General features: G+C 48.2%; 1 protein-coding gene across 8 annotated transcripts in view; it reads right to left on the bottom strand.

Moving 5' to 3' along the window:
* Positions 1-24,699, bottom strand: part of KLC4 (kinesin light chain 4) — a 595,564-nt gene that overhangs the window by 108,925 nt on the left and 461,940 nt on the right. For 3 of the 8 annotated variants that reach the window (XM_085610151.1, XM_085610153.1, XM_085610154.1), the window contains exon 14: positions 5,301-6,376. The exons of the other annotated variants lie outside the window; for them this stretch is intronic. In XM_085610151.1, the coding sequence (XP_085466277.1) occupies positions 6,371-6,376 (6 nt within the window). In that variant the 3' untranslated portion in view covers positions 5,301-6,370. Of the gene's footprint in view, positions 1-5,300; positions 6,377-24,699 lie in introns of those variants that run through there. 8 annotated transcript variants of the gene reach the window in all.

Here is a 24,699-nt window from a genome sequence, read left to right as displayed (position 1 = left end):
TGGTCCTCAAAATACAAAGCATGTGCACAGCCTTTAGTATAATGGCCACAAGAAAGCAGAGGGTAAAAATGCTTGGAGGTACGCAAAGACTCAAAAACTTAGGGCTGCAGGAACAGTGCTATACCTTTCAAGTGAACACCACTGCTATATTTCAGAATCCGAGCTCTAAATTTTACTGATGGAATCCGCTGATTTATGACTAGAAACCATGGAGTCCTGGCTACATCTGTCTTTGGATCAAATACTAGAAATGCATGTCTTTTGATTAAAACGATTACTCAAGAATAGAGTAGACCATCAAAACTATAACTTTCTGCTTGCACCTCATATAAACTAGAAGCCAGGGTTTTTATAGCACGCCTCCTACCTTCAAATCAAGACTGGATGACACAGAGTACTGACCACACTTTTCCTCTTAGAGTTGAAAACAGAAGTCATTATTGTCCAGTTCCACTTCGTACGCAAGACGAGACCCAGAATATTCCTGATCACGCTGCTCCTTAAGAGCGAAGACTGTAGCACATGGCTTCTGGCTGCCCGTGCTTCCTAAAATATAAGATAAGAACCAAGCACAACAGACTACAACTCCTACCTCGGAGCTCAATGACGAAATCATGTTCTCACCTCATGCCTAGGTCTAGAACACATGCATTCAAGCCCCCGCTCATCCTTGAAAACTGAGACCACAAGCAAGCACCTCTTACCAAAGGGCCCTAGACCCAAATGTTTTTCTGTAAGCGTCTCATTCCAATAAATTTAGGAGTAAATCAAGCTACTACCAGATATTATTTGTGGATCAGTGCCTAAAACCCACTTGCTCTTGCCAAGTCTTTCTCCTTAAGACCTGAGAATTAGGCCCATAGATCACACATTCCACCTAAGAGTTTAAAAGTGATCCCCTGAGCTAACCAGAAACCAACTACTAGTACCCTTGGAGCCTCAATCTCACTTCTCCCCAAGCAGCCAAGAACAGAGCTCCTCATCATCCAATGACACCTCTTGGCAAATAGTAGAAAGCATATAATACAGATAACATTGGAGCACATGGGCCCCTGACCCCATCTTCAAGCGCTGTCAGCAGACACATGGACTCTTGACCACAGTGCCTTAACCAACCCAAGAGCTCAGAGGACAATCAGTATTACAACGCTTACAGAAGATTAGACCCCACAGATTCCGAACCACAACTCGGCCATGAAAGCAGCGTCTATAACCCATCACCTTGCTCTCTAACAACCCTACCCCAGAGATACGAACAGAAACCTTAGATTCCTGACCTCCTGACACTCAGAGCCCTTTGATTCTCAACCTCCAAACACCAGAAACAAAATATTCTAAACTAAGACACCTTCCCAACAGATGGATTAGATAAATGGACTCCTAATCACAGTTCTACCGTAAGAGATAAACCCAGAGCCCATATACTCCTAACTCCTCTTCTCTAAAAGCTGGGACCGGTACCCAAGGATGACAAAGTACAACTCTTCTCCCCTAATAGCAGAGTACAACCCATGGAGTCTTGATCACAGCTCTGCCAAAGGAAGTGGGACCAGAGGCTAAGAAATCCTGCCCATGCCTCTTACCTATGATCTGAAACTGGAACCCGTGAACCCCTCACCACAAGACCTCCCTAACAGCCGAGACTGCCATGGACCCCTCAGCCATGGACTCCTCACGACAGGACCTTCCTAAGCACTGAGACTAGAGCCCATCGATCTCTCACCACAGCATCTCCCTAAAAGTAGAGACTAGAACCCATGGACTCCTCACAACAGGACCTCCCTAAGCGCTGAGACTAGAACTCATGGACCCCTCACTACAGCACTTCCCTAAGAGGTGAGACTAGAGCCCATGGACCCCTCACCACAGCACCTCCCTAAGCACTGAGACTAGAGCCCATGGACCTCTCACCACAGCATCTCCCTAAAAGTAGAGACTAGAATCCATGGACTCCTCACAACAGGACCTCCCTAAGCGCTGAGACTAGAACTCATGGACCCCTCACTACAGCACCTCCCTAAGAGGTGAGACTAGAGCCCATGGACCCCTCACCACAGCACCTCCCTAAGCACTGAGACTAGAGCCCATGGACCCCTCACCACAGCACCTCCCTAAAAGTAGAGACTAGAACCCGTGGACTCCTCATCCCAGCACTTCCATAAGAGCAGAGACTACAACCCATGGATCCCACACCACAGCACCTCCGTAAGAGCTGAAACTAGAATCCATGAACCCCTCACAACAGCACCTCCCTAAGAGCAGAGACTAGAACCCATGGACTCCTCACCACAGCATCTCCCTAAGAGCAGAGACTAGAACCCATGGACCCCTCACCACAGCACCTCCCTTAGAGCAGAGACTAGAGCCATGGACCCCTCACCACAGCACCTCCCTAAGCACTGAGACTAGAACCCATGGACCCCTCACCACAGCACCTCCCTTAGAGCAGAGACTAGAGTCATGGACCCCTCACAATAGCACCTCCCTAAGAGCAGAGACTAGACCCCATGGACTCCTCACAACATTACCTTACTAAGAGCAGAGACTAGAACCAATGGACTCCTCACCACCGCATCTCCCTAAGAGGTGACACTAGAACCCATGGACCCCTCACCACACCACCTCCCTAAGAGCCACGACTAGAGCCCATGGACCCCTCACCACAGCACCTCCCTAAGAACCAGGACTAGAACCCATCGACCCCTCACCACAGCACCTCCCTTAGAGCAGAGACTAGAGCCATGGATCCCTCACCACAGCACCTCCCTTAGAGCACAGACTAGAGCCATGGACCCCTCACCACAGCACCTCCCCAAGAGCCAGGACTAAAATCCAAGTCACCTCCCTAAGAGCAGAGACTAGAAACCATGGACCCTTCACCACAGCTCCTCCCTAAGAGCCGAGACTAGAACCCACAGCACCTCTCTAAGAGACGAGAGTAGAACCCATGGCATCTCCCTAAGAGGAGACTAGAACCCACAGACTCCTCACGACAGAAACCTCTCTAACAGCCGAACCCCCCCCCCCCCACAGAACCTCCCTAAGACCAGAGAGCAGAACCCATGAACCCCTCAACACAGCACCTCCCTAAAACTCTGAGTCTAGAAACCATGGCACCTCTATGAGCCAAGACTGGAACCCATGGCACCTCCCTATGAGCCGACACTAGAATCCATGGACTCCTTACGACAGCACCTCCCTAAGAGCCACGACTAGAACCCATGGACCCCTCACCACAGCACCTCCCTAAAAGCTGAGACTAGAGCCCATGGAACCCTCAGCACAGCACCTCCCTAAGAGCTGAGACTAGGACTCATGGACCCCTCACCACAGCACCCCCCTAAAAGCAGAGACTAGAGCCATTGACCCCTCACCACAACACCTCCCTTAGCGCACAGACTAGAACCCATGGACCTCTCACCACAGCACCTCCGTAAGAGCTGAGACTAGAATTCATAAACCCTCACCACAGAACCTCCCTAACATCCGAGACTAGAACCCATGGCACCTCCCGAAGAGCTGGGACTAGAACCCATGGGCCCCTCACCACAGCGCCTCCCTAAGATCCGAGACTAGAACCCATGGGCCCCTCCCTAAGAGCCGAGACTAGAACCCATGGCACCTCCCTAAGATCCGAGACTAGAACCCATGGCACCTCCCTAAGATCTGAGACTAGAACCCATGGGTTCCCTCACCGCAGCACCTTTGTAAGAGCTGAGACTAGAATCCATGAACCCCTCACAACAGCACCTCTCTAAGAGACGAGACTAGAACCCATGCCACCTCCCTAAGAGGCGAGACTAGAACCCATGGGTTCCCTCACCACAGAACCTCCCTAACATCCGATTCTTGAACCCATGGCACCTCCCGAAGAGCTGGGACTAGAACCCATGGGCCCCTCACCACAGCGCCTCCCTAAGATCCGAGACTAGAACCCATGGGCCCCTTCCTAAGAGCGGAGACTAGAACCCATGGGCCCCTGACCATAGCACCTCCCTAAGATCCGAGACTAGAACCCACAGCACCTCCCTAAGATCCGAGACTAGAACCCATGGCACCTCCATAAGAGCTGAGACTAGAACCCATGGGTTCCCTCACCGCAGCACCTTCGTAAGAGCTGAGACTAGATTCCATGAACCCCTCACAACAGCACCTCCCTAAGAGACGAGACTAGAACCCATGCCACATCCCTAAGAGGCGAGACTAGAACCCATGGGTTCCCTCACCACAGCACCTTTGTAGGAGCAGAGACTAGAACCCATGGACCACTCACCATAGCATCTCCATAGAAGCCGAGACTAGAACCCATGGACCCCTCACCACAGCACCTCCGTAGGAGCAGAGACTAGAACCCATGGACCCTTGCTCACACTGCCTCACAACCAGCTGAGATTAGAATCCATGAACCTTTGACCACATCTCTTCTGTGAGAGCCGAGATGAGAACGCATTAACCCCAGACTACAGTATTTCACCTACAGCGGTTAGAATCTATATACTCCTGACCACAGCTCTTCCCGAATAGCAGGGAACAGAACCTATGGTTTTGTGACAACAGCTGCTCCTGAAGAGCTAAGATGAGAATCCATGAACCTCTGGCCACACCGCCTTCCTGAGAGGTGGAACCCATACGCCCTGACCATAGTTTCAAAATAAGCCTTAAGTCTAGAACTAGAGACTGTGAACCCAGTCTACACTTTCACTGTCCTTGAACCCATGGTTTCAGGTCATATCTCTGTTCTAAGAGCGGATTCTAAAACCAACAGACGCCTGAGAATCCCATCTCCTTAAAAAAATCTAGAACCCTCTAACCACACCTTCACAAGAGTGAAGTTTGGAGCTATAGTTTTCAACAGTGTCAACACAACAATCAATCTAAAACATAATGACTCTATCTAACTGGAGTCCACGGACCTTAGCTGAGACATGATGCATAGAAGCGGAGATTAGAAACCATACATCACAGAAGCCAGTAACAAGCACCAAAGGTCCCTGCCTCTTCCTTTGGTAACAAAGCACACCTTCGCTGGCTAGGCATAAAGGTCATCTGCTCAGAATCTGGCACACTTTGGACTAGAGCACGCCTTTTATTTTGATCTGATATGGCACCTCACCAACTCGTACCAGAGGCCTCACACCCAGACCAACAGGTTATCCTATAACACATATGCCCCGACAAGTGAGATAACCGCATGAATCTCAAAATGTAACTGCTTGCTTTTTGAATGAGTGGTCAAACATATCACGGGCTACAAGGTTTGTGCGATTTAGACAAAGGAGACTGGGCCACTATCCAGGTGACAGGATTGGGAACTCATGTCCAGTCAGACAAGGACATCTTTTGTTACTTTTCAAGAGATTAAGGCTCACCTATGGGATGGAAAACTGACTAGATACAGAAGATAGAAATTCAAAGGCTCATCTCAATGTAGAGACACAGATTGAGGATGGTTGCATAGCACAGAGGTGTGGAACGAACGAACAGTAAGGCTTTTGCTAAGACACAGGGGCTGGAGGAGCTTTTTTTTTCTACAGAAAAAAGCATGATTGCCAGTGCGACTACAGAGGAAAGGACGTCTCGTCTGAGTTCAGATGGTGCAACTTTATACCCAAGGCGTGGCAGTGTGTGAGGGGAGGATTGCATGTGCTGTTGGGGGCTAGACGTTGTAGCACGCAGTCAGTTACCCCAGTCTGGAAATAGAAAGCCTACTACGAAGGTCCAAATGCCCTATCCGAACAGAGGATATACAAAGCCCGATCCCATAGCTGAGGGTGCTCATGACCTAAATCTAGGGGACATCAGTTCTATTCTGTGTCCATCCCAGAAGAGGGAACAGTAGTGCCCCATGCTACTCTCTAAAATGATGTGCCAGGAGAACACTGAAAGACTGCATAGTTGGCACTGGTCCTGCTAGTGCCCATTAATGTCTGAGATGGGGCAAGGCAAAGTATAGCAGGCAGAGAATGCCTTTGCATTCCTGGCCCTGGAGCTCAAACTCTTCAAGGTAGGAAATGTAGGATTCTGCCACACTGGAGCATTCAATAACCTATACAGTGTTCTTGCAGCAGGCACAAGGGGGAGGATACATTGCACAGACTCAGCCCTTCTCAGAGAAAAAAAGCTCATCTTCCAGTAGTAATGCAAGCCGGCACTCCTCATTCCACGTCACGGTCTTGGGTGGAACGCTGGGTCCAGGGTGGAACGCTGGGTCCAGGGTGGCACCAGATAGATGGGGTGAAACCTTTGAAGAGTGCAGGAGAGTTCTTGAAGACGAAAGCAGAAGCGATTTTAGAGGAGGGCCTGGGATACAGCGTTGGAGAGACATCCTGGTAATTGGAGATTGGGCAAAGAGGATTTTCCCAGGAGGCATTTAAGCCTAAATCACAGAGATGAGAAAAAACAAAACAACTTACAGAGCCATAACCGAGCAAAACACACATCATACATAGCACCTAAGACGCAATGTGGGGACCAAAGTAATGCACAGGCAGGGAAGAAAGGCGGATTAAAGCATGATAGAAACACTGTGTGTACAAAGAGCGCTGACTCTTAGTGCGAGTTAAGAGAGCAGACAATTGTGTAAGGGAAGGATGTCACATGCGTCCCAGTTTGTAGGATGTGGCATTAATGCCAGTGTGCAGGATGCAGCATGTGCGCCAGTGTTTAGGACGGCCCATTCCAGACTATGGACAGAAAGAGGTAGTAGTGTCTGTGTGGAACAAAGGGCATTGGTGGCTCCGGGTAGGATCTGGCATGGACACCTTGCTGCACGATGAGGCTTGCTTGTTGGGAACAAGAGTTATGTTTTGTGGAGAAGTGATGGATCGACGTTTGTTTAATGCACTGGGATTGTGTTTTGTCAGGAAAGATGAGGACTTGATTTGGGGTGGGTTTGAAGGACAGGGGGCGGGTTAGTGAAAACAAGGAATGTGCAATTGTACGAGGACAAATATTAAGCTGAGGAGTGTGATGCAGGCAAAGAGAGACAGAAGAGAGGCTTTGAATACAGACTGGGGTAAAAAAGAAAATCATTAAGCAAGACAATCTTAAGTAGATGGAGGAAGTTACACGTACCTGTAAAGTATTACTGGTCAAAGCCAGTCCCACCCTTGTGAACCTTTCCCTTGGCTGGCGACAGAGGAAGATTCAAAATGGTGGCACGCTGCATAGAAATGTATGAGATCATTAACCATGAAGTTTAGCTACCTAAATGTTCCTCCTTATTGATTTCCACCATCTGAATACTCAAAATAGGATAAACATGGAACTGACAAAGAAGAACAAAGATTGGGATGTGACAAAGTTTGGAGGAAATCAGTCCAAGCTCAAGAAGTGAAAACAAGCAGGTCCTCCAGAGAAGCTTCTTCTAGCAACCCTGGGGCATGGCAGGAGAAGCTTTGCCTTGTACCATACCTGGGAGCCCATGGTGACATGAGTGAACTGAGAATGGCATCAGAGTCGGGCTTCGAAGAGGCATGGAGTTCACATACCAGGCAGCTCACCCTCTACAAAAAAGAAATCAATTGTTGTGCATCATGGATGCAGACATATCTTGGAGGCGCTTGCAGAGCTTGTGCTGTCCATGGACATGATGGGCACACAAATATGGAGAATTGCTCGTGCTGTAGAAGAACTGCAGAGAAGACACATCAACACTTTGAGTACCCTACTACCTGTGGGGAGTCGCAGGACATGTCTGAGACAGGACATCCCTAATAAAGTTCTCCTAAGAGCCGACATCGCATGAGAGCCTTCTGAAAGACAGAGTTTAACAAAAAACGTTAAACCGGGCACGTGGCTTATACAGAGTAAACATCTGTTTTCGGTTGCCGAAGAGGAGCGAGTACGGCCTCACCATTACTGTCCTGATCTGCATCAAACATGTGCTGAAGTCCTAAGGGAGAAGCAAGAAGTGACGGTGGGATCTGGGAGAGGTTGATATGGTCTAGGCTGATATTAGGGTAGAGAATGCTCAGATTTGAATTAAAGAAGCTCCTTTTGGTTGACGAGTCAGCGTTAGCTGTGACGAGCACGGATTTAAACCTTCCCAACACTCTTCCCACTCCGCGTCAGGTGAGCGTACGTTGTTCTTTCCCTCCATTCCCTCTCTCATCCCTCTCTATGGGGCTGGACTGCAATGATTCTTCCTCCCCAAGAGGAAGGAGGTCTCTGCACATCACTGGGGCCTCCAAAGGGACCAGGGCTCTTCATCACAGACTTCGTAGAACACTCCTTCCAGCTCCCTTGTTCCCCTTTCCACTGCCCTGGACCAAGAAGTGCTCTCAGTAGAGGAATTTATCTACAAAAACAGCAAAACTGTTATACTAAAAAGCCATTGCTTCTGCCCCACTCCCTGGGGTTTATACAGAACCTTGAAAAATCTGCCTGCTCCCCATCCTAGAAAAGAGAACTCCCGGAGTTTCTCGAGGACAATCGCTCCTGCCGCCTTAGACTCCCAGGGACAAGCTTCACCGAATCCAGAGGTAGTTATGTCTATCTCGTCCCTCCCTCTCCTTGAGGGAGCTGGCCAGCCTTGTGGGACTATGCTCTCCCTTGCTCAGGTGATATTTTCGGGCACCCTGTACTACAGCGTCTCCCTTGTTTGACTCAGACTGTCATGGACAAGGACTGTCAAAAAGAACTACGTTGGTGGCTGATGAACATGGAAGCTTGGAATGTTAAAGGCACTTTTGGTTAAGCTCTAGGCTTGGTAAAGGAGTTGGAGGCAGCAGCCTTAGTTAGGGTGCCAACCCCCAGGGGCCTCTACTGGACGATCCTGGTCTCTCAAAGAATAGTCCTTCCACATCAAGTTCTGGGGAGCTCCTTGCGGAAGACACAATCTCAATCACAAATGAAACTGCTAATTTTCATTTGAATGGATGAGCCGTGCAATAAGTCAGAGGCGAGGAGATGATCAGGTACAAGCATCTAGCCACCAAATCGTTGGACCTCAGGAATGTTTGTGTCAACCACAACCCCTCAGTCAAGGTGGACGATTGTCCGGATAACTCCAGCTCAGTGGAATTAGGTCACATAATTTTCCGGACTCCAGCTGTGGCATGCGTAATCGTCTGGTTATCATGAGGACTTCTACTCTGGGGACCATTAGAAGCGGATTGGTTTGCCTCTTGTCTCAATAAGCAGCTGCAGATGTTTGCGAGCTGGCGCTTAGGGCCAGTAGCTTGAGCTGTGCACTCCTCTCTCAACACTGGAGGTCTATTGTGCCCAGTTCCGTCCAGTTCCTTGTGCTCTACTCCGTTTTGCTGCTTTTAAACTCACTTGGTCTGATGACTCCCCACTTCTGTCCCTCCTACGTCTAGTACCTCTCCCTCCGAGAGTGTGAAACAGATACCAGTCAGCTTCTTCCATCGTTCCAGGGCCTCCAGCTAGATTCCTGGGGGACTCCTCACCCCTTAGCTCTCAATGGTCACCTCCCACCTCTTGGCCCGGCTGGTGTTGGGGTTAGTGGGGAACAGTCTCCTTTCATGCAGAGATTCCCAACTCATGCAAGACTGATTGGTCCATGGAAACAAAAAGGTTTTCTCCTTCAACTCGGCTTCTTGAGTCATTGGCTAGTGGGACGGAATCCAGATTTTCTATCCCCTTTACACCTCTCCTTTCATAGCCAATTTCCTCACCTTGCTATCCAGGAAGAGTTTCTCCAACAGGACTATCAACATTTTCCTTACAGTGGTTTGCGAAAGACACCCTCCCTTGCATGCGATAGACACCCTCCCTTGTATTCCCTTCCTTGGACAAAAGTTCCTTTTTCTCCAGGCTGATGAGGTATTTTCCTTCCTTCGCCCCCTCATGCTCCCTATTCCTCTATGTGGGATGTCAACACAGTCCTTGTCGGTTTGGACAATTGGCCTTTTTAGCTCAGACACGTTTTTTAAACAACTTTTAGCCAGGCTGACTGCACACCTCTGTTTGGTCTCCATCCAAAGGGTGTCTGGTAGTAAAGCTCTTTCTGTCTGTCAAAGAACTTTAACCCCAACAGGTTGCCTTGCTAATGGGTAGGACGGACTGATAGTTTTCTGCTCCCTACTTTCTGCACCCACTACTTTGCATTGTTTAATGCCTCAAAACATAGAAGAGACGTACAAGCTCTCTCAGGTCTCCTGCTGTTTCCCAGGACCTGATCTCCTTCTGGAAATCTCGCTCTGCAGTGAGAGCCATCACCCTACCCAGTAGGGTTCTCTGGCCAATGTCTGACCTAAATGTTTCTAGGTCTGGTGCTCAATGGACACACGGGGCTGCAACCTGCAAGGTCTCCTTCATCGGTGGGAACCTCGATGATGTTTTGAAGTTGCAGACAGCTCCGACGCCTCCAACTTTTAGATCTACTTCAAACCAACTGATTATGTAGTAACTGCAGAACGTCTACACAGTCAACATGAAATAGAACGGTGTCTCTGTGTCCTTGCATAAAAGAAAATAACCTTTTATTAAAGACAAGGAGTTGGAAATTATGACCTCCCTCCTGCCCTATGTACGTATACCTGTGAAGTCGATCATTATGACGCACTATTGCCAACTGCTTAAGTGCCTCTAATTCCAGTCCGTGCCCTTCAATTTCCTGGCTGCTTCTACTTCGCCTAGGTTCTTCTCATTTGCTTGTTTCCTGAGTTTCTGCTCTGGTTTGCTGTTCTCTTTGGATGTCAATCTGCTTTTACTGGCCCTCTTGAAGAGCTTCGGTCACACAAATGGAAGAGGGTGGGCGTCTAGCTTTGACAAATAGGCAGTGACCGTACAATGTATTTGTACTGCTGTGGATTTCTGCTAGCATTGTTCTATTTAAGAGCTATGCTGTAGAATTAGAAACCTTATACTAATAACCCCTACAGAGGATCCAGGGGACAGAGGGAAATTAGCTGCTGCATAATGTATCCTTCCAGACACAGTTATATAACCACAAGTACATAAACAACACAATTTATAGGGTTCCAACAGGAATTACTTTAATTGTGAGAAGCCCTAATGGCCGAGTATATGTTTACAGCAAGGACCCAGGAATTATATAAAGATGTATGGCTAGCCCTCAAACACAAACATAGGAGTCATGCTTCATTATGGACCCACATTCTTCAGAAATGACTGGCAGCACTTTTTATGAAAGGGGTGTGAGATCCGGTTTGCGGGTTTAATATCTCAGGCTCCTTCGTAAATATATTTCTTCATTGCTGGAGGGCTAAACAGACAATTAAGACAAATTGGAGATGCATAGGAGCTACTGTTCTTTCAGCAGGTGGACACGTTTCAGCCTTAACGTGGCCCCAACACGGCATCCATGGTTTTCATCAGGAACAGGATCTCTAGCTCTTTATCAATGTTCTATCATCCTGCATAAACACGGTTGTAAATTATGATATAGGTGCTGAATATAATTGGTTTTCACCTCTTTTTAGGATGGTCTCTATATTAAGGGGAGATGTGCCCCCATGGAGGAACACATGAGGGGAACCTTGTAGTCACACTTCTGTCAAAGGATTCACCTTGCTCGCTACCTGATATGCCATCTTTGTTCTCTGAATATATTCTGGTCTAGTGCTGGAGGAATAATATTCCTATGCATTTCCAATATGCTTTAATTATCTCTTTGGCCCTCCTTCAATAAAGAAATATATTTCAGCTGAAACATGCCGACCCACATGAAGAAAAACGCCATTACATTCAGCGCCTATATCATAATTTATATCAGTGTGCCTCCAGGACGCTGTATGATCGAGAAACTGACACACAGATATGGGTCCTGGTTCTATTTATTGAAGGAGGGATAAGAGATGATGAATAAAGGAGCCACCTTAAAAGACATGAAAACACATGATGCTGGAGGAGCAGTATCTCCTATGCATCTCAAATTTGTTTTAATAATCTTTTTGGCCATCCTGCAATAAAGAGATATATTTAGGAAATAGGCTGAGATTTTTAATCCACAAACTGGTTCCCACACCCAGTTTCTAATAAGGTACTCCCTGCAATCATGGTGCCCATTCGTTACTATAATCATTTCCAATTAATGTGGTGGCCCCGCAATGAAGTAGGTTTCCTAGGTTGGTGTGCGAGGCCTAGTCATACATCTTTTTGAAATTCCTGGGTCTTTGATGTTCACATATATGCAAACTTTAGGGCTTCCCACAATTAACGTAATTCCCATTGAGACCCTATAAATTGAGTTGCGTACGTTCTTGTGGTTATATAATTTCTTCCTCCTCATCTTTAGTACAATATACACTTCCTTTGCAGGAGTTAAGAAGATCCATATTTGAATTAAAGAGATTCATTATTCTTCGAACAGTTAATGTTAGCCATCATCTGGATAAGGTAATTCCATTTCAAGAACCCAGCCAAAAGGCAGCGGTACATGGCTTAAAACGAGCATTAAGTCAACGAGTGATAGGAGAGGAAGCTGGGTTGTAGTTGGTAACACATTGTGATGTAGTGTTCTTTAAAGAAGTGAGTCTTCAAATCTTTCCTAAATTGGCAGATAGTTGGTGGATATGGGGTAGTATTTGGCATCTTGGTGGGATAATGTGGAAACAATAACAGGTTTGAGAACTTGAAGTTTTGAAAAATGACGACACGTTGCGTTGGCCGACTGACGGGGAGAAGGCGAAGAGCGACGATGCTGCTTTCCCTTCTGCTTGTGCTGCGACTTACCCGAGGAGTGCGAAGACTTTGAGGACGAGTGGTGGTGGCTCCGTGACAGGTCCAGAGACCTTCCTCTCGACCGGAACCTCGAACAACGTGGAGCGAACTGCCGGGCCTCCAAGGACTTTCGGGACCGCTCCCACAAAGACTACGGATTCATGGCCTGGCAGTCGAAGCACGACTTCGGATCTTGGTCGCGCTCCAGGCACCAGAGGCACACGGGGTGCGGATCTGTGACGGACATCAATTTGTGACAGGAGTCACAAGGCTTGAAGCCGGTCTGATGATGGGACATCCCTAATGCTACCAGGAGTCGTATGACTCAAAAAAGACGTCGACAAAAGTCGAAAAAGTTTAGTCAAAAAATGACTAAGGGGCAAGCTTCTCTTTGGATCTGCGCTGGCTGGCGTGGAAAAAGAAAGAACTGACTTCAGCGCGCAGGGGCGGCGTCTAAATAGACACCGCAACGTCATCCCGACGACCACGACGTCTACGAAGTAGGCCGACGACACCTTCCGACGCGCAGGGGTTCTGCTACATAAAAATTCTCCGGATCCTGTATGAAACCTGGGTGTAATTCTAAGGTAAGGAATCTACAACTAATGGTCTCTTTCAGATATGAGATTTTAGAAAGATTTCTGTACAGGAACTTGATTGAAATGGCCCTAAACTTTCAAATGCCTGTTCAGAGGAAGGGTAAGAAAAAGACAATGTTCTAATTCCAAAGCTGATCACGTGAGCGGACATCCGAGGAGCGCAGATGTGGCTAGTGGGGCTGCCAAACCTTTAAGTGTCATTTTAACTTTTAGCAGACATTTAATCTGTGAGGTGGCAATTCCATAAATATGTATAAGAGGGCTTTTTTCTCCACTACGACCACATAGGCCTCTGTTCCAAATCTGACTTATTACGTGTGTATCATTTTAGTGAGAAACAGGAAGGAAATGGTTACAGGCCTGAGGAACGACATGTGCCCTGAAGGAATGTGGAACAATCTTATGCTCAAAAGCCACTCTCTGCAGGACTTTCTCCCCGGTCTCCCGAGACATCTTTGACTGTGCGATACCTGGATTTAGACCGGTAGCCTCCTGCCAGCGGTTTCCTCTCAGTTACCACTCAGTAACTTCTGCCAACAACTGCAAATATATTAAAACACTCTTTATGCTCCTTGGAAGGGTCATGTTGTTGGCATAGCAAACATTACTTAGTACAAGTAGCGGGACATACTGCTGTTCAGGAATGCCATTTTCCAAAGGCTTTCGGCTTTTTCTTTGGAAAAAAGTCCTACTTTCTCATGTTCTCCATACAGATACCAAGAGATACTGAAATGCGAACAATACTGGTGCTCTACATTTACAGTTATGTATCTAAATGAAGTTGAAGAATCAGTAAGGTCTGCAGTCTTGCAGCAGGCAGACGGGCAGATTAGATGGGCTGGTAAGTGATGGTGGGGGGGTCCATGATACAGTGACAGCATCTGTACAAGTGTAGAGCTGGACACAAAGCAGATGGGCCTGCAAGTCCTGAACTGGTACTGATACCTGGGCCTCTGTGCTTTATATAAGAAGGACCTTATTAAGCGACAGTGCTCAATCCTTCTCTTGTGACGTCCATATTGTCTCCACCGGTTTGGCAACCTTCTCAGATGGGCAGCTACAATCAACAGGTTTGAAGCAAAGGTGATGCCTGAAAGAAGCCTAATGGAGTCCTGATGCTTGCCCATGAATGGACAGAACGGACATGTCAAGTGTGACAAAACAACTAGAATGTGAATGTTGTGCTTATAAAGAAGGCCCCTCAGTGCCTCGGATTCCTGTAGCACGTGCCTGACATCTTGAAGGAGACTGGGACGGCATGCATCAGATAGATTGACTGTGCATGCAAGGCAGTATCAGAAGAACGCGCTCTGAGCTGAACTCAGGACATGCTTCCCAGCACTCCAGTGTCTGTGGTAGTGGATTCTGGATGATGCCACAAGTCCAGCGCTCAGGTTCTTGTTTCTCCAGTGTACGGCTGGACGTCCTGCAATCGCTTTCCGCAGAGCAGAGAAGCTATCCTTTCCAAAGCATGTCACATTCCTCAGCAGCAAAGACACACTCGTAGGAGGTGCTGCACTCTGAAGTGCTCGGTTCAGCTACTTGTCTCTAGTAGATAACAAGGAAAAAGAGAGTCTTAATCATGGCAAAGGAGGGGGAGGGGGGGATTCAGGTGTCTGAAACATTTTCGCAGTGGACATTGAAAGTGGAGCAAATCGCCATCAGAATTAAGTAGTGGCTTCGTAGGAAGTTAAGAACATCCACCTAGATGTTATTTACTAACTGCATGAGGAAGTGGAGCAAAAGGAGTACAACTGATATATGTACTAATGAGAAACCCTGTATGTCACTGTGGTCCAGGAAGTAGCATATAAGAGGGACAGGTCAACTTTGCAAAATGGAGCCAAAACGTCACAGCAGGTCGGAGTATGCTGGAGACAGCCATACCAGAGCACTGAAGAGCAGAGGTCAGGGGTAGGGAGAGATGGTCAATGAATCTTCGGCACTAAACCAGGAAGCAGAAACTTCCTTCTAGAGCTAGATTGTTACTCGTGTTTTGCAGCTCTACTGAAGACCACAAGTGAAGTTCACTTCGACTACCCGAGGTCACTATGCGGCTGGAGATTTCAACAGATACGTAATGGTCATACAAGCAGAAAAGGATGGGAATACATTTTCATAATTATTGACTAAAAGAATGTATTCCAGAGCTGCTGTCTCGGATGAAGATATATACTTACTTCTGGTCATACACCAGGCTGCCGGTATTTGGTCAAAGTGTGAGTCCAGCTTAAATGACTCAGACTTGGTGTTTAGAGTGAAAATCCTCTTTGCGTGTGAGGGCCCAGTCTCCTGAAGGCTAGTCGATGACGAGGCACTATGTCCTTCACTGCTGACCAGCAATGCAATCCTCATTTCACGTTTGTCTTAATGTTTAACAAAGAGAGATGCGCTGAGGGACACCTGGCAACATAAGGCAGTAACGAGAAAGATTGACAAAAAGCAGCGAGCCAGAGGAAAGAGGCAGCTTACTGCAGTCACGCTAAGCTGAACCTCAGAAGCAATAAGTATGAACCAGGGGAAAGAGGCAGCTTACTGCAGTCACGCTAAGTTGAGCCTCAGAAGCAAGGAGTATGAACCAGAGGAAAGGTATGAACCAGAGGAAAGAGGCAGCTTACTGCAGTCACGCTAAGTTGAACATCAGAAGCAAGGAGTATGAACCAGAGGAAAGAGGCAGCTTACTGCAGTCACGCTAAGTTGAACATCAGAAGCAAGGAGTATGAACCAGAGGAAAGAGGCAGCTTACTGCAGTCACGCTAAGTCGAACCTCAGAAGCAAGGAGTATGAACCAGAGGAAAGAGGCAGCTTACTGCAGTCACGCTAAGTTGAACATCAGAAGCAAGGAGTATGAGCCAGAGGAAAGAGGCAGCTTACTGCAGTCACGCTAAGTTGAACATCAGAAGCAAGGAGTATGAACCAGAGGAAAGAGGCAGCTTACTGCAGTCACGCTAAGCTGAGCCTCAGAAACAAGGAGTATGAACCAGAGGAAAGAGGCAGCTTACTGCAGTCACGCTAAGTTGAACCTCGGAAGCAAGGAGTATGAACCAGAGGAAAGAGGAAGCTTACTGCAGTCACGCTAAGTTGAACCTCAGAAGCAAGGAGTATGAACCAGAGGAAAGAGGCAGCTTACTACAGTCACGCTAAGTTGAACCTCAGAAGCAAGGAGTATGAACCAGAGGAAAGAGGCAGCTTACTGCAGTCACGCTAAGCTGAGCCTCAGAAACAAGGAGTATGAACCAGAGGAAAGAGGCAGCTTACTGCAGTCACGCTAAGTCGAACCTCAGAAGCAAGGAGTATGAACCAGAGGAAAGAGGCAGCTTACTGCAGTCACGCTAAGTTGAACCTCAGAAGCAAGGAGTATGAACCAGAGGAAAGAGGCAGCTTACTGCAGTCACGCTAAGTCGAACCTCAGAAGCAAGGAGTATGAACCAGAGGAAAGAGGCAGCTTACTGAGAGGAAAGAGGCAGCTTACTGAGAGGAAAGAGGCAGCTTACTGCAGTCACGCTAAGTCGAACCTCAGAAGCAAGGAGTATGAACCAGAGGAAAGAGGCAGCTTACTACAGTCACGCTAAGTTGAACCTCAGAAGCAAGGAGTATGAACCAGAGGAAAGAGGCAGCTTACTGCAGTCACGCTAAGTCGAACCTCAGAAGCAAGGAGTATGAACCAGAGGAAAGAGGCAGCTTACTGCAGTCACGCTAAGTTGAACATCAGAAGCAAGGAGTATGAACCAGAGGAAAGAGGCAGCTTACTGCAGTCACGCTAAGCTGAACCTCAGAAGCAAGGAGTATGAACCAGAGGAAAGAGGCAGCTTACTGCAGTCACGCTAAGTCGAACCTCAGAAGCAAGGAGTATGAACCAGGGGAAAGAGGCAGCTTACTGCAGTCACGCTAAGTTGAACCTCGGAAGCAAGGAGTATGAACCAGAGGAAAGAGGCAGCTTACTACAGTCACGCTAAGTTGAACCTCAGAAGCAAGGAGTATGAACCAGAGGAAAGAGGCAGCTTACTACAGTCACGCTAAGTTGAACCTCGGAAGCAAGGAGTATGAACCAGAGGAAAGAGGCAGCTTACTGCAGTCACGCTAAGTTGAACCTCGGAAGCAAGGAGTATGAACCAGAGGAAAGAGGCAGCTTACTGCAGTCACGCTAAGTTGAGCCTCGGAAGCAAGGAGTATGAGCCAGAGGAAAGAGGCAGCTTACTGCAGTCACGCTAAGTTGAACCTCGGAAGCAAGGAGTATGAACCAGAGGAAAAAGAGGCAGCTTACTGCAGTCACGCTAAGTTGAACCTCAGAAGCAAGGAGTATGAACCAGAGGAAAGAGGCAGCTTACTGAGAGGAAAGAGGCAGCTTACTGCAGTCACGCTAAGTCGAACCTCAGAAGCAAGGAGTATGAACCAGAGGAAAGAGGCAGCTTACTGCAGTCACGCTAAGTCGAACCTCAGAAGCAAGGAGTATGAACCAGAGGAAAGAGGCAGCTTACTGCAGTCACGCTAAGTTGAACCTCAGAAGCAAGGAGTATGAGCCAGAGGAAAGAGGCAGCTTACTGCAGTCACGCTAAGTTGAACCTCAGAAGCAAGGAGTATGAACCAGAGGAAAGAGGCAGGTTACTGCAGTCACGCTAAGTTGAGCCTCAGAAGCAAGGAGTATGAACCAGAGGAAAGAGGCAGCTTACTGCAGTCACGCTAAGTTGAACCTCAGAAGCAAGGAGTATGAACCAGGGGAAAGAGGCAGCTTACTACAGTCACGCTAAGTTGAACCTCAGAAGCAAGGAGTATGAACCAGAGGAAAGAGGCAGCTTACTGCAGTCACGCTAAGTTGAGCCTCAGAAGCAAGGAGTATGAACCGGAGGAAAGAGGCAGCTTTCTGCAGTCACGCTAAGTTGAACCTCAGAAGCAAGGAGTATGAACCAGAGGAAAGAGGCAGCTTTCTGCAGTCACGCTAAGTTGAACCTCAGAAGCAAGGAGTATGAACCAGAGGAAAGAGGCAGCTTACTGCAGTCACGCTAAGCTGAACCTCGGAAGCAAGGAGTATGAACCAGAGGAAAGAGGCAGCTTACTGCAGTCACGCTAAGTTGAGCCTCAGAAGCAAGGAGTATGAACCAGAGGAAAGAGGCAGCTTACTGAGAGGAAAGAGGCAGCTTACTGCAGTCACGCTAAGTCGAACCTCAGAAGCAAGGAGTATGAACCAGAGGAAAGAGGCAGCTTACTACAGTCACGCTAAGTTGAACCTCGGAAGCAAGGAGTATGAACCAGAGGAAAGAGGCAGGTTACTGCAGTCACGCTAAGTTGAACCTCAGAAGCAAGGAGTATGAACCAGAGGAAAGAGGCAGCTTACTGCAGCCACGCTAAGTTGAACCTCAGAAGCAAGGAGTATGAACCAGAGGAAAGAGGCAGCTTGCTGCAGTCACGCTAAGTTGAGCCTCAGAAGCAAGGAGTATGAACCAGAGGAAAGAGGCAGCTTACTGCAGTCACGCTAAGTTGAACCTCAGAAGCAAGGAGTATGAACCAGAGGAAAGAGGCAGGTTACTGCAGTCACGCTAAGTTGAACCTCAGAAGCAAGGAGTATGAACCAGAGGAAAGAGGCAGCTTACTGCAGTCACGCTAAGCTGAACCTCAGAAGCAAGGAGTATGAACCAGAGGAAAGAGGCAGCTTACTGCAGTCACGTTAAGTTGAACCTCAGAAGCAAGGAGTATGAACCAGAGGAAAGAGGCAGCTTACTGCAGTCACGCTAAGTTGAACCTCAGAAGCAAGGAGTATGAACCAGAGGAAAGAGGCAGCTTACTGCAGTCATGCTAAGCTGAACCTCAGAAGCAAGGAGTATGAACCAGAGGAAAGAGGCAGCTTACTGCAGTCACGCTAAGCTGAACCTCAGAAGCAAGGAGTATGAACCAGAGGAAAGAGGCAGCTTACTGCAGTCACGCTAAGTCGAACCTCAGAAGCAAGGAGTATGAACCAGAGGAAAGAGGCAGCTTACTACAGTCACGCTAAGCTGAACCTCAGAAGCAAGGAGTATGAACCAGAGGAAAGAGGCAGCTTACTGCAGTCACGCTAAGTCGAACCTCAGAAGCAAGGAGTATGAGCCAGAGGAAAGAGGCAGCTTACTGCAGTCACGCTAAGTCGAACCTCAGAAGCAAGGAGTATGAGCCAGAGGAAAGAGGCAGCTTACTGCAGTCACGCTAAGTTGAACCTCAGAAGCAAGGAGTATGAACCAGAGGAAAGAGGCAGCTTACTGCAGTCACGCTAAGTTGAGCCTCAGAAGCAAGGAGTATGAACCAGAGGAAAGAGGCAGCTTACTACAGTCACGCTAAGTTGAACCTCGGAAGCAAGGAGTATGAACCAGAGGAAAGAGGCAGCTTACTGCAGTCACGCTAAGGTGAACCTCAGAAGCAAGGAGTATGAACCAGGGGAAAGAGGCAGCTTACTGCAGTCACGCTAAGTTGAACCTCAGAAGCAAGGAGTATGAACCAGGGGAAAGAGGCAGCTTACTGCAGTCACGCTAAGTTGAACCTCGGAAGCAAGGAGTATGAACCAGGGGAAAGAGGCAGCTTACTGCAGTCACGCTAAGTTGAACCTCAGAAGCAAGGAGTATGAACCAGAGGAAAGAGGCAGCTTACTGTAGTCACGCTAAGTTGAACCTCGGAAGCAAGGAGTATGAACCAGAGGAAAGAGGCAGCTTACTGCAGTCACGCTAAGTTGAACCTCGGAAGCAAGGAGTATGAACCAGAGGAAAGAGGCAGCTTACTACAGTCACGCTAAGTTGAACCTCGGAAGCAAGGAGTATGAACCAGAGGAAAGAGGCAGCTTACTGCAGTCACGCTAAGTCGAACCTCAGAAGCAAGGAGTATGAACCAGAGGAAAGAGGCAGCTTACTGCAGTCACGCTAAGTTGAACATCAGAAGCAAGGAGTATGAACCAGAGGAAAGAGGCAGCTTACTGCAGTCACGCTAAGCTGAACCTCAGAAGCAAGGAGTATGAACCAGAGGAAAGAGGCAGCTTACTGCAGTCACGCTAAGTCGAACCTCAGAAGCAAGGAGTATGAACCAGGGGAAAGAGGCAGCTTACTGCAGTCACGCTAAGTTGAACCTCGGAAGCAAGGAGTATGAACCAGAGGAAAGAGGCAGCTTACTACAGTCACGCTAAGTTGAACCTCAGAAGCAAGGAGTATGAACCAGAGGAAAGAGGCAGCTTACTACAGTCACGCTAAGTTGAACCTCGGAAGCAAGGAGTATGAACCAGAGGAAAGAGGCAGCTTACTGCAGTCACGCTAAGTTGAACCTCGGAAGCAAGGAGTATGAACCAGAGGAAAGAGGCAGCTTACTACAGTCACGCTAAGTTGAACCTCAGAAGCAAGGAGTATGAACCAGAGGAAAGAGGCAGCTTACTGCAGTCACGCTAAGTCGAACCTCAGAAGCAAGGAGTATGAACCAGAGGAAAGAGGCAGCTTACTGCAGTCACGCTAAGTTGAACATCAGAAGCAAGGAGTATGAACCAGAGGAAAGAGGCAGCTTACTGCAGTCACGCTAAGCTGAACCTCAGAAGCAAGGAGTATGAACCAGAGGAAAGAGGCAGCTTACTGCAGTCACGCTAAGTCGAACCTCAGAAGCAAGGAGTATGAACCAGGGGAAAGAGGCAGCTTACTGCAGTCACGCTAAGTTGAACCTCGGAAGCAAGGAGTATGAACCAGAGGAAAGAGGCAGCTTACTACAGTCACGCTAAGTTGAACCTCAGAAGCAAGGAGTATGAACCAGAGGAAAGAGGCAGCTTACTACAGTCACGCTAAGTTGAACCTCGGAAGCAAGGAGTATGAACCAGAGGAAAGAGGCAGCTTACTGCAGTCACGCTAAGTTGAACCTCGGAAGCAAGGAGTATGAACCAGAGGAAAGAGGCAGCTTACTGCAGTCACGCTAAGTTGAGCCTCGGAAGCAAGGAGTATGAGCCAGAGGAAAGAGGCAGCTTACTGCAGTCACGCTAAGTTGAACCTCGGAAGCAAGGAGTATGAACCAGAGGAAAAAGAGGCAGCTTACTGCAGTCACGCTAAGTTGAACCTCAGAAGCAAGGAGTATGAACCAGAGGAAAGAGGCAGCTTACTGAGAGGAAAGAGGCAGCTTACTGCAGTCACGCTAAGTCGAACCTCAGAAGCAAGGAGTATGAACCAGAGGAAAGAGGCAGCTTACTGCAGTCACGCTAAGTCGAACCTCAGAAGCAAGGAGTATGAACCAGAGGAAAGAGGCAGCTTACTGCAGTCACGCTAAGTTGAACCTCAGAAGCAAGGAGTATGAGCCAGAGGAAAGAGGCAGCTTACTGCAGTCACGCTAAGTTGAACCTCAGAAGCAAGGAGTATGAACCAGAGGAAAGAGGCAGGTTACTGCAGTCACGCTAAGTTGAGCCTCAGAAGCAAGGAGTATGAACCAGAGGAAAGAGGCAGCTTACTGCAGTCACGCTAAGTTGAACCTCAGAAGCAAGGAGTATGAACCAGGGGAAAGAGGCAGCTTACTACAGTCACGCTAAGTTGAACCTCAGAAGCAAGGAGTATGAACCAGAGGAAAGAGGCAGCTTACTGCAGTCACGCTAAGTTGAGCCTCAGAAGCAAGGAGTATGAACCGGAGGAAAGAGGCAGCTTTCTGCAGTCACGCTAAGTTGAACCTCAGAAGCAAGGAGTATGAACCAGAGGAAAGAGGCAGCTTTCTGCAGTCACGCTAAGTTGAACCTCAGAAGCAAGGAGTATGAACCAGAGGAAAGAGGCAGCTTACTGCAGTCACGCTAAGCTGAACCTCGGAAGCAAGGAGTATGAACCAGAGGAAAGAGGCAGCTTACTGCAGTCACGCTAAGTTGAGCCTCAGAAGCAAGGAGTATGAACCAGAGGAAAGAGGCAGCTTACTGAGAGGAAAGAGGCAGCTTACTGCAGTCACGCTAAGTCGAACCTCAGAAGCAAGGAGTATGAACCAGAGGAAAGAGGCAGCTTACTACAGTCACGCTAAGTTGAACCTCGGAAGCAAGGAGTATGAACCAGAGGAAAGAGGCAGGTTACTGCAGTCACGCTAAGTTGAACCTCAGAAGCAAGGAGTATGAACCAGAGGAAAGAGGCAGCTTACTGCAGCCACGCTAAGTTGAACCTCAGAAGCAAGGAGTATGAACCAGAGGAAAGAGGCAGCTTGCTGCAGTCACGCTAAGTTGAGCCTCAGAAGCAAGGAGTATGAACCAGAGGAAAGAGGCAGCTTACTGCAGTCACGCTAAGTTGAACCTCAGAAGCAAGGAGTATGAACCAGAGGAAAGAGGCAGGTTACTGCAGTCACGCTAAGTTGAACCTCAGAAGCAAGGAGTATGAACCAGAGGAAAGAGGCAGCTTACTGCAGTCACGCTAAGCTGAACCTCAGAAGCAAGGAGTATGAACCAGAGGAAAGAGGCAGCTTACTGCAGTCACGTTAAGTTGAACCTCAGAAGCAAGGAGTATGAACCAGAGGAAAGAGGCAGCTTACTGCAGTCACGCTAAGTTGAACCTCAGAAGCAAGGAGTATGAACCAGAGGAAAGAGGCAGCTTACTGCAGTCATGCTAAGCTGAACCTCAGAAGCAAGGAGTATGAACCAGAGGAAAGAGGCAGCTTACTGCAGTCACGCTAAGCTGAACCTCAGAAGCAAGGAGTATGAACCAGAGGAAAGAGGCAGCTTACTGCAGTCACGCTAAGTCGAACCTCAGAAGCAAGGAGTATGAACCAGAGGAAAGAGGCAGCTTACTACAGTCACGCTAAGCTGAACCTCAGAAGCAAGGAGTATGAACCAGAGGAAAGAGGCAGCTTACTGCAGTCACGCTAAGTCGAACCTCAGAAGCAAGGAGTATGAGCCAGAGGAAAGAGGCAGCTTACTGCAGTCACGCTAAGTCGAACCTCAGAAGCAAGGAGTATGAGCCAGAGGAAAGAGGCAGCTTACTGCAGTCACGCTAAGTTGAACCTCAGAAGCAAGGAGTATGAACCAGAGGAAAGAGGCAGCTTACTGCAGTCACGCTAAGTTGAGCCTCAGAAGCAAGGAGTATGAACCAGAGGAAAGAGGCAGCTTACTACAGTCACGCTAAGTTGAACCTCGGAAGCAAGGAGTATGAACCAGAGGAAAGAGGCAGCTTACTGCAGTCACGCTAAGGTGAACCTCAGAAGCAAGGAGTATGAACCAGGGGAAAGAGGCAGCTTACTGCAGTCACGCTAAGTTGAACCTCAGAAGCAAGGAGTATGAACCAGGGGAAAGAGGCAGCTTACTGCAGTCACGCTAAGTTGAACCTCGGAAGCAAGGAGTATGAACCAGGGGAAAGAGGCAGCTTACTGCAGTCACGCTAAGTTGAACCTCAGAAGCAAGGAGTATGAACCAGAGGAAAGAGGCAGCTTACTGTAGTCACGCTAAGTTGAACCTCGGAAGCAAGGAGTATGAACCAGAGGAAAGAGGCAGCTTACTGCAGTCACGCTAAGTTGAACCTCGGAAGCAAGGAGTATGAACCAGAGGAAAGAGGCAGCTTACTACAGTCACGCTAAGTTGAACCTCGGAAGCAAGGAGTATGAACCAGAGGAAAGAGGCAGCTTACTGCAGTCACGCTAAGTTGAACCTCAGAAGCAAGGAGTATGAACCAGAGGAAAGAGGCAGCTTACTGCAGTCACGCTAAGTCGAACCTCAGAAGCAAGGAGTATGAGCCAGAGGAAAGAGGCAGCTTACTGCAGTCACGCTAAGTTGAACCTCGGAAGCAAGGAGTATGAACCAGAGGAAAGAGGCAGCTTACTGCAGTCACGCTAAGCTGAACCTCGGAAGCAAGGAGTATGAACCAGAGGAAAGAGGCAGCTTACTGCAGTCACGCTAAGTTGAACCTCGGAAGCAAGGAGTATGAACCAGAGGAAAGAGGCAGCTTACTGCAGTCACGCTAAGTCGAACCTCAGAAGCAAGGAGTATGAACCAGGGGAAAGAGGCAGCTTACTGCAGTCACGCTAAGTTGAACCTCAGAAGCAAGGAGTATGAACCAGGGGAAAGAGGCAGCTTACTGCAGTCAAGCTAAGTTGAACCTCAGAAGCAAGGAGTATGAACCAGAGGAAAGAGGCAGCTTACTGCAGTCACGCTAAGTTGAACCTCAGAAGCAAGGAGTATGTCATTGACACTGTAGGTGCGGCTACATCAAATGTCCACGTGTGTGAAAGGGTCGGCCAGGACGCATGGACTCAACAGCTTGAATACGATGTTGTGATGACTGTTTAATTCTCTCCTGTCCTGTCCTCGGGTAAGTAGCTTTGCTACTGAGACATTCTGCATGGGCTGGACTCATTCAGCAAAGAGCAGCCATGAGGAGCTCTTACGGCGTGATATGCGCTGTATGTCCAGCTCCTGGACGGACACACACGTGGAAGCCCAACTGTTGGGCTGCACAATTAATGGATACAGTACAGACACGCTCCATAGGTGTTCAGCAGTGGAAGGACATAAGGATTT

This window comes from Triturus cristatus, chromosome 6 (genome assembly GCF_964204655.1).
Source record: "Triturus cristatus chromosome 6, aTriCri1.1, whole genome shotgun sequence".
In the NCBI taxonomy this organism is placed as follows: domain Eukaryota; kingdom Metazoa; phylum Chordata; class Amphibia; order Caudata; family Salamandridae; genus Triturus; species Triturus cristatus.
Note: the sequence above shows the minus strand (reverse complement) of the source record. Positions and strands in the feature narration are given on the sequence as shown.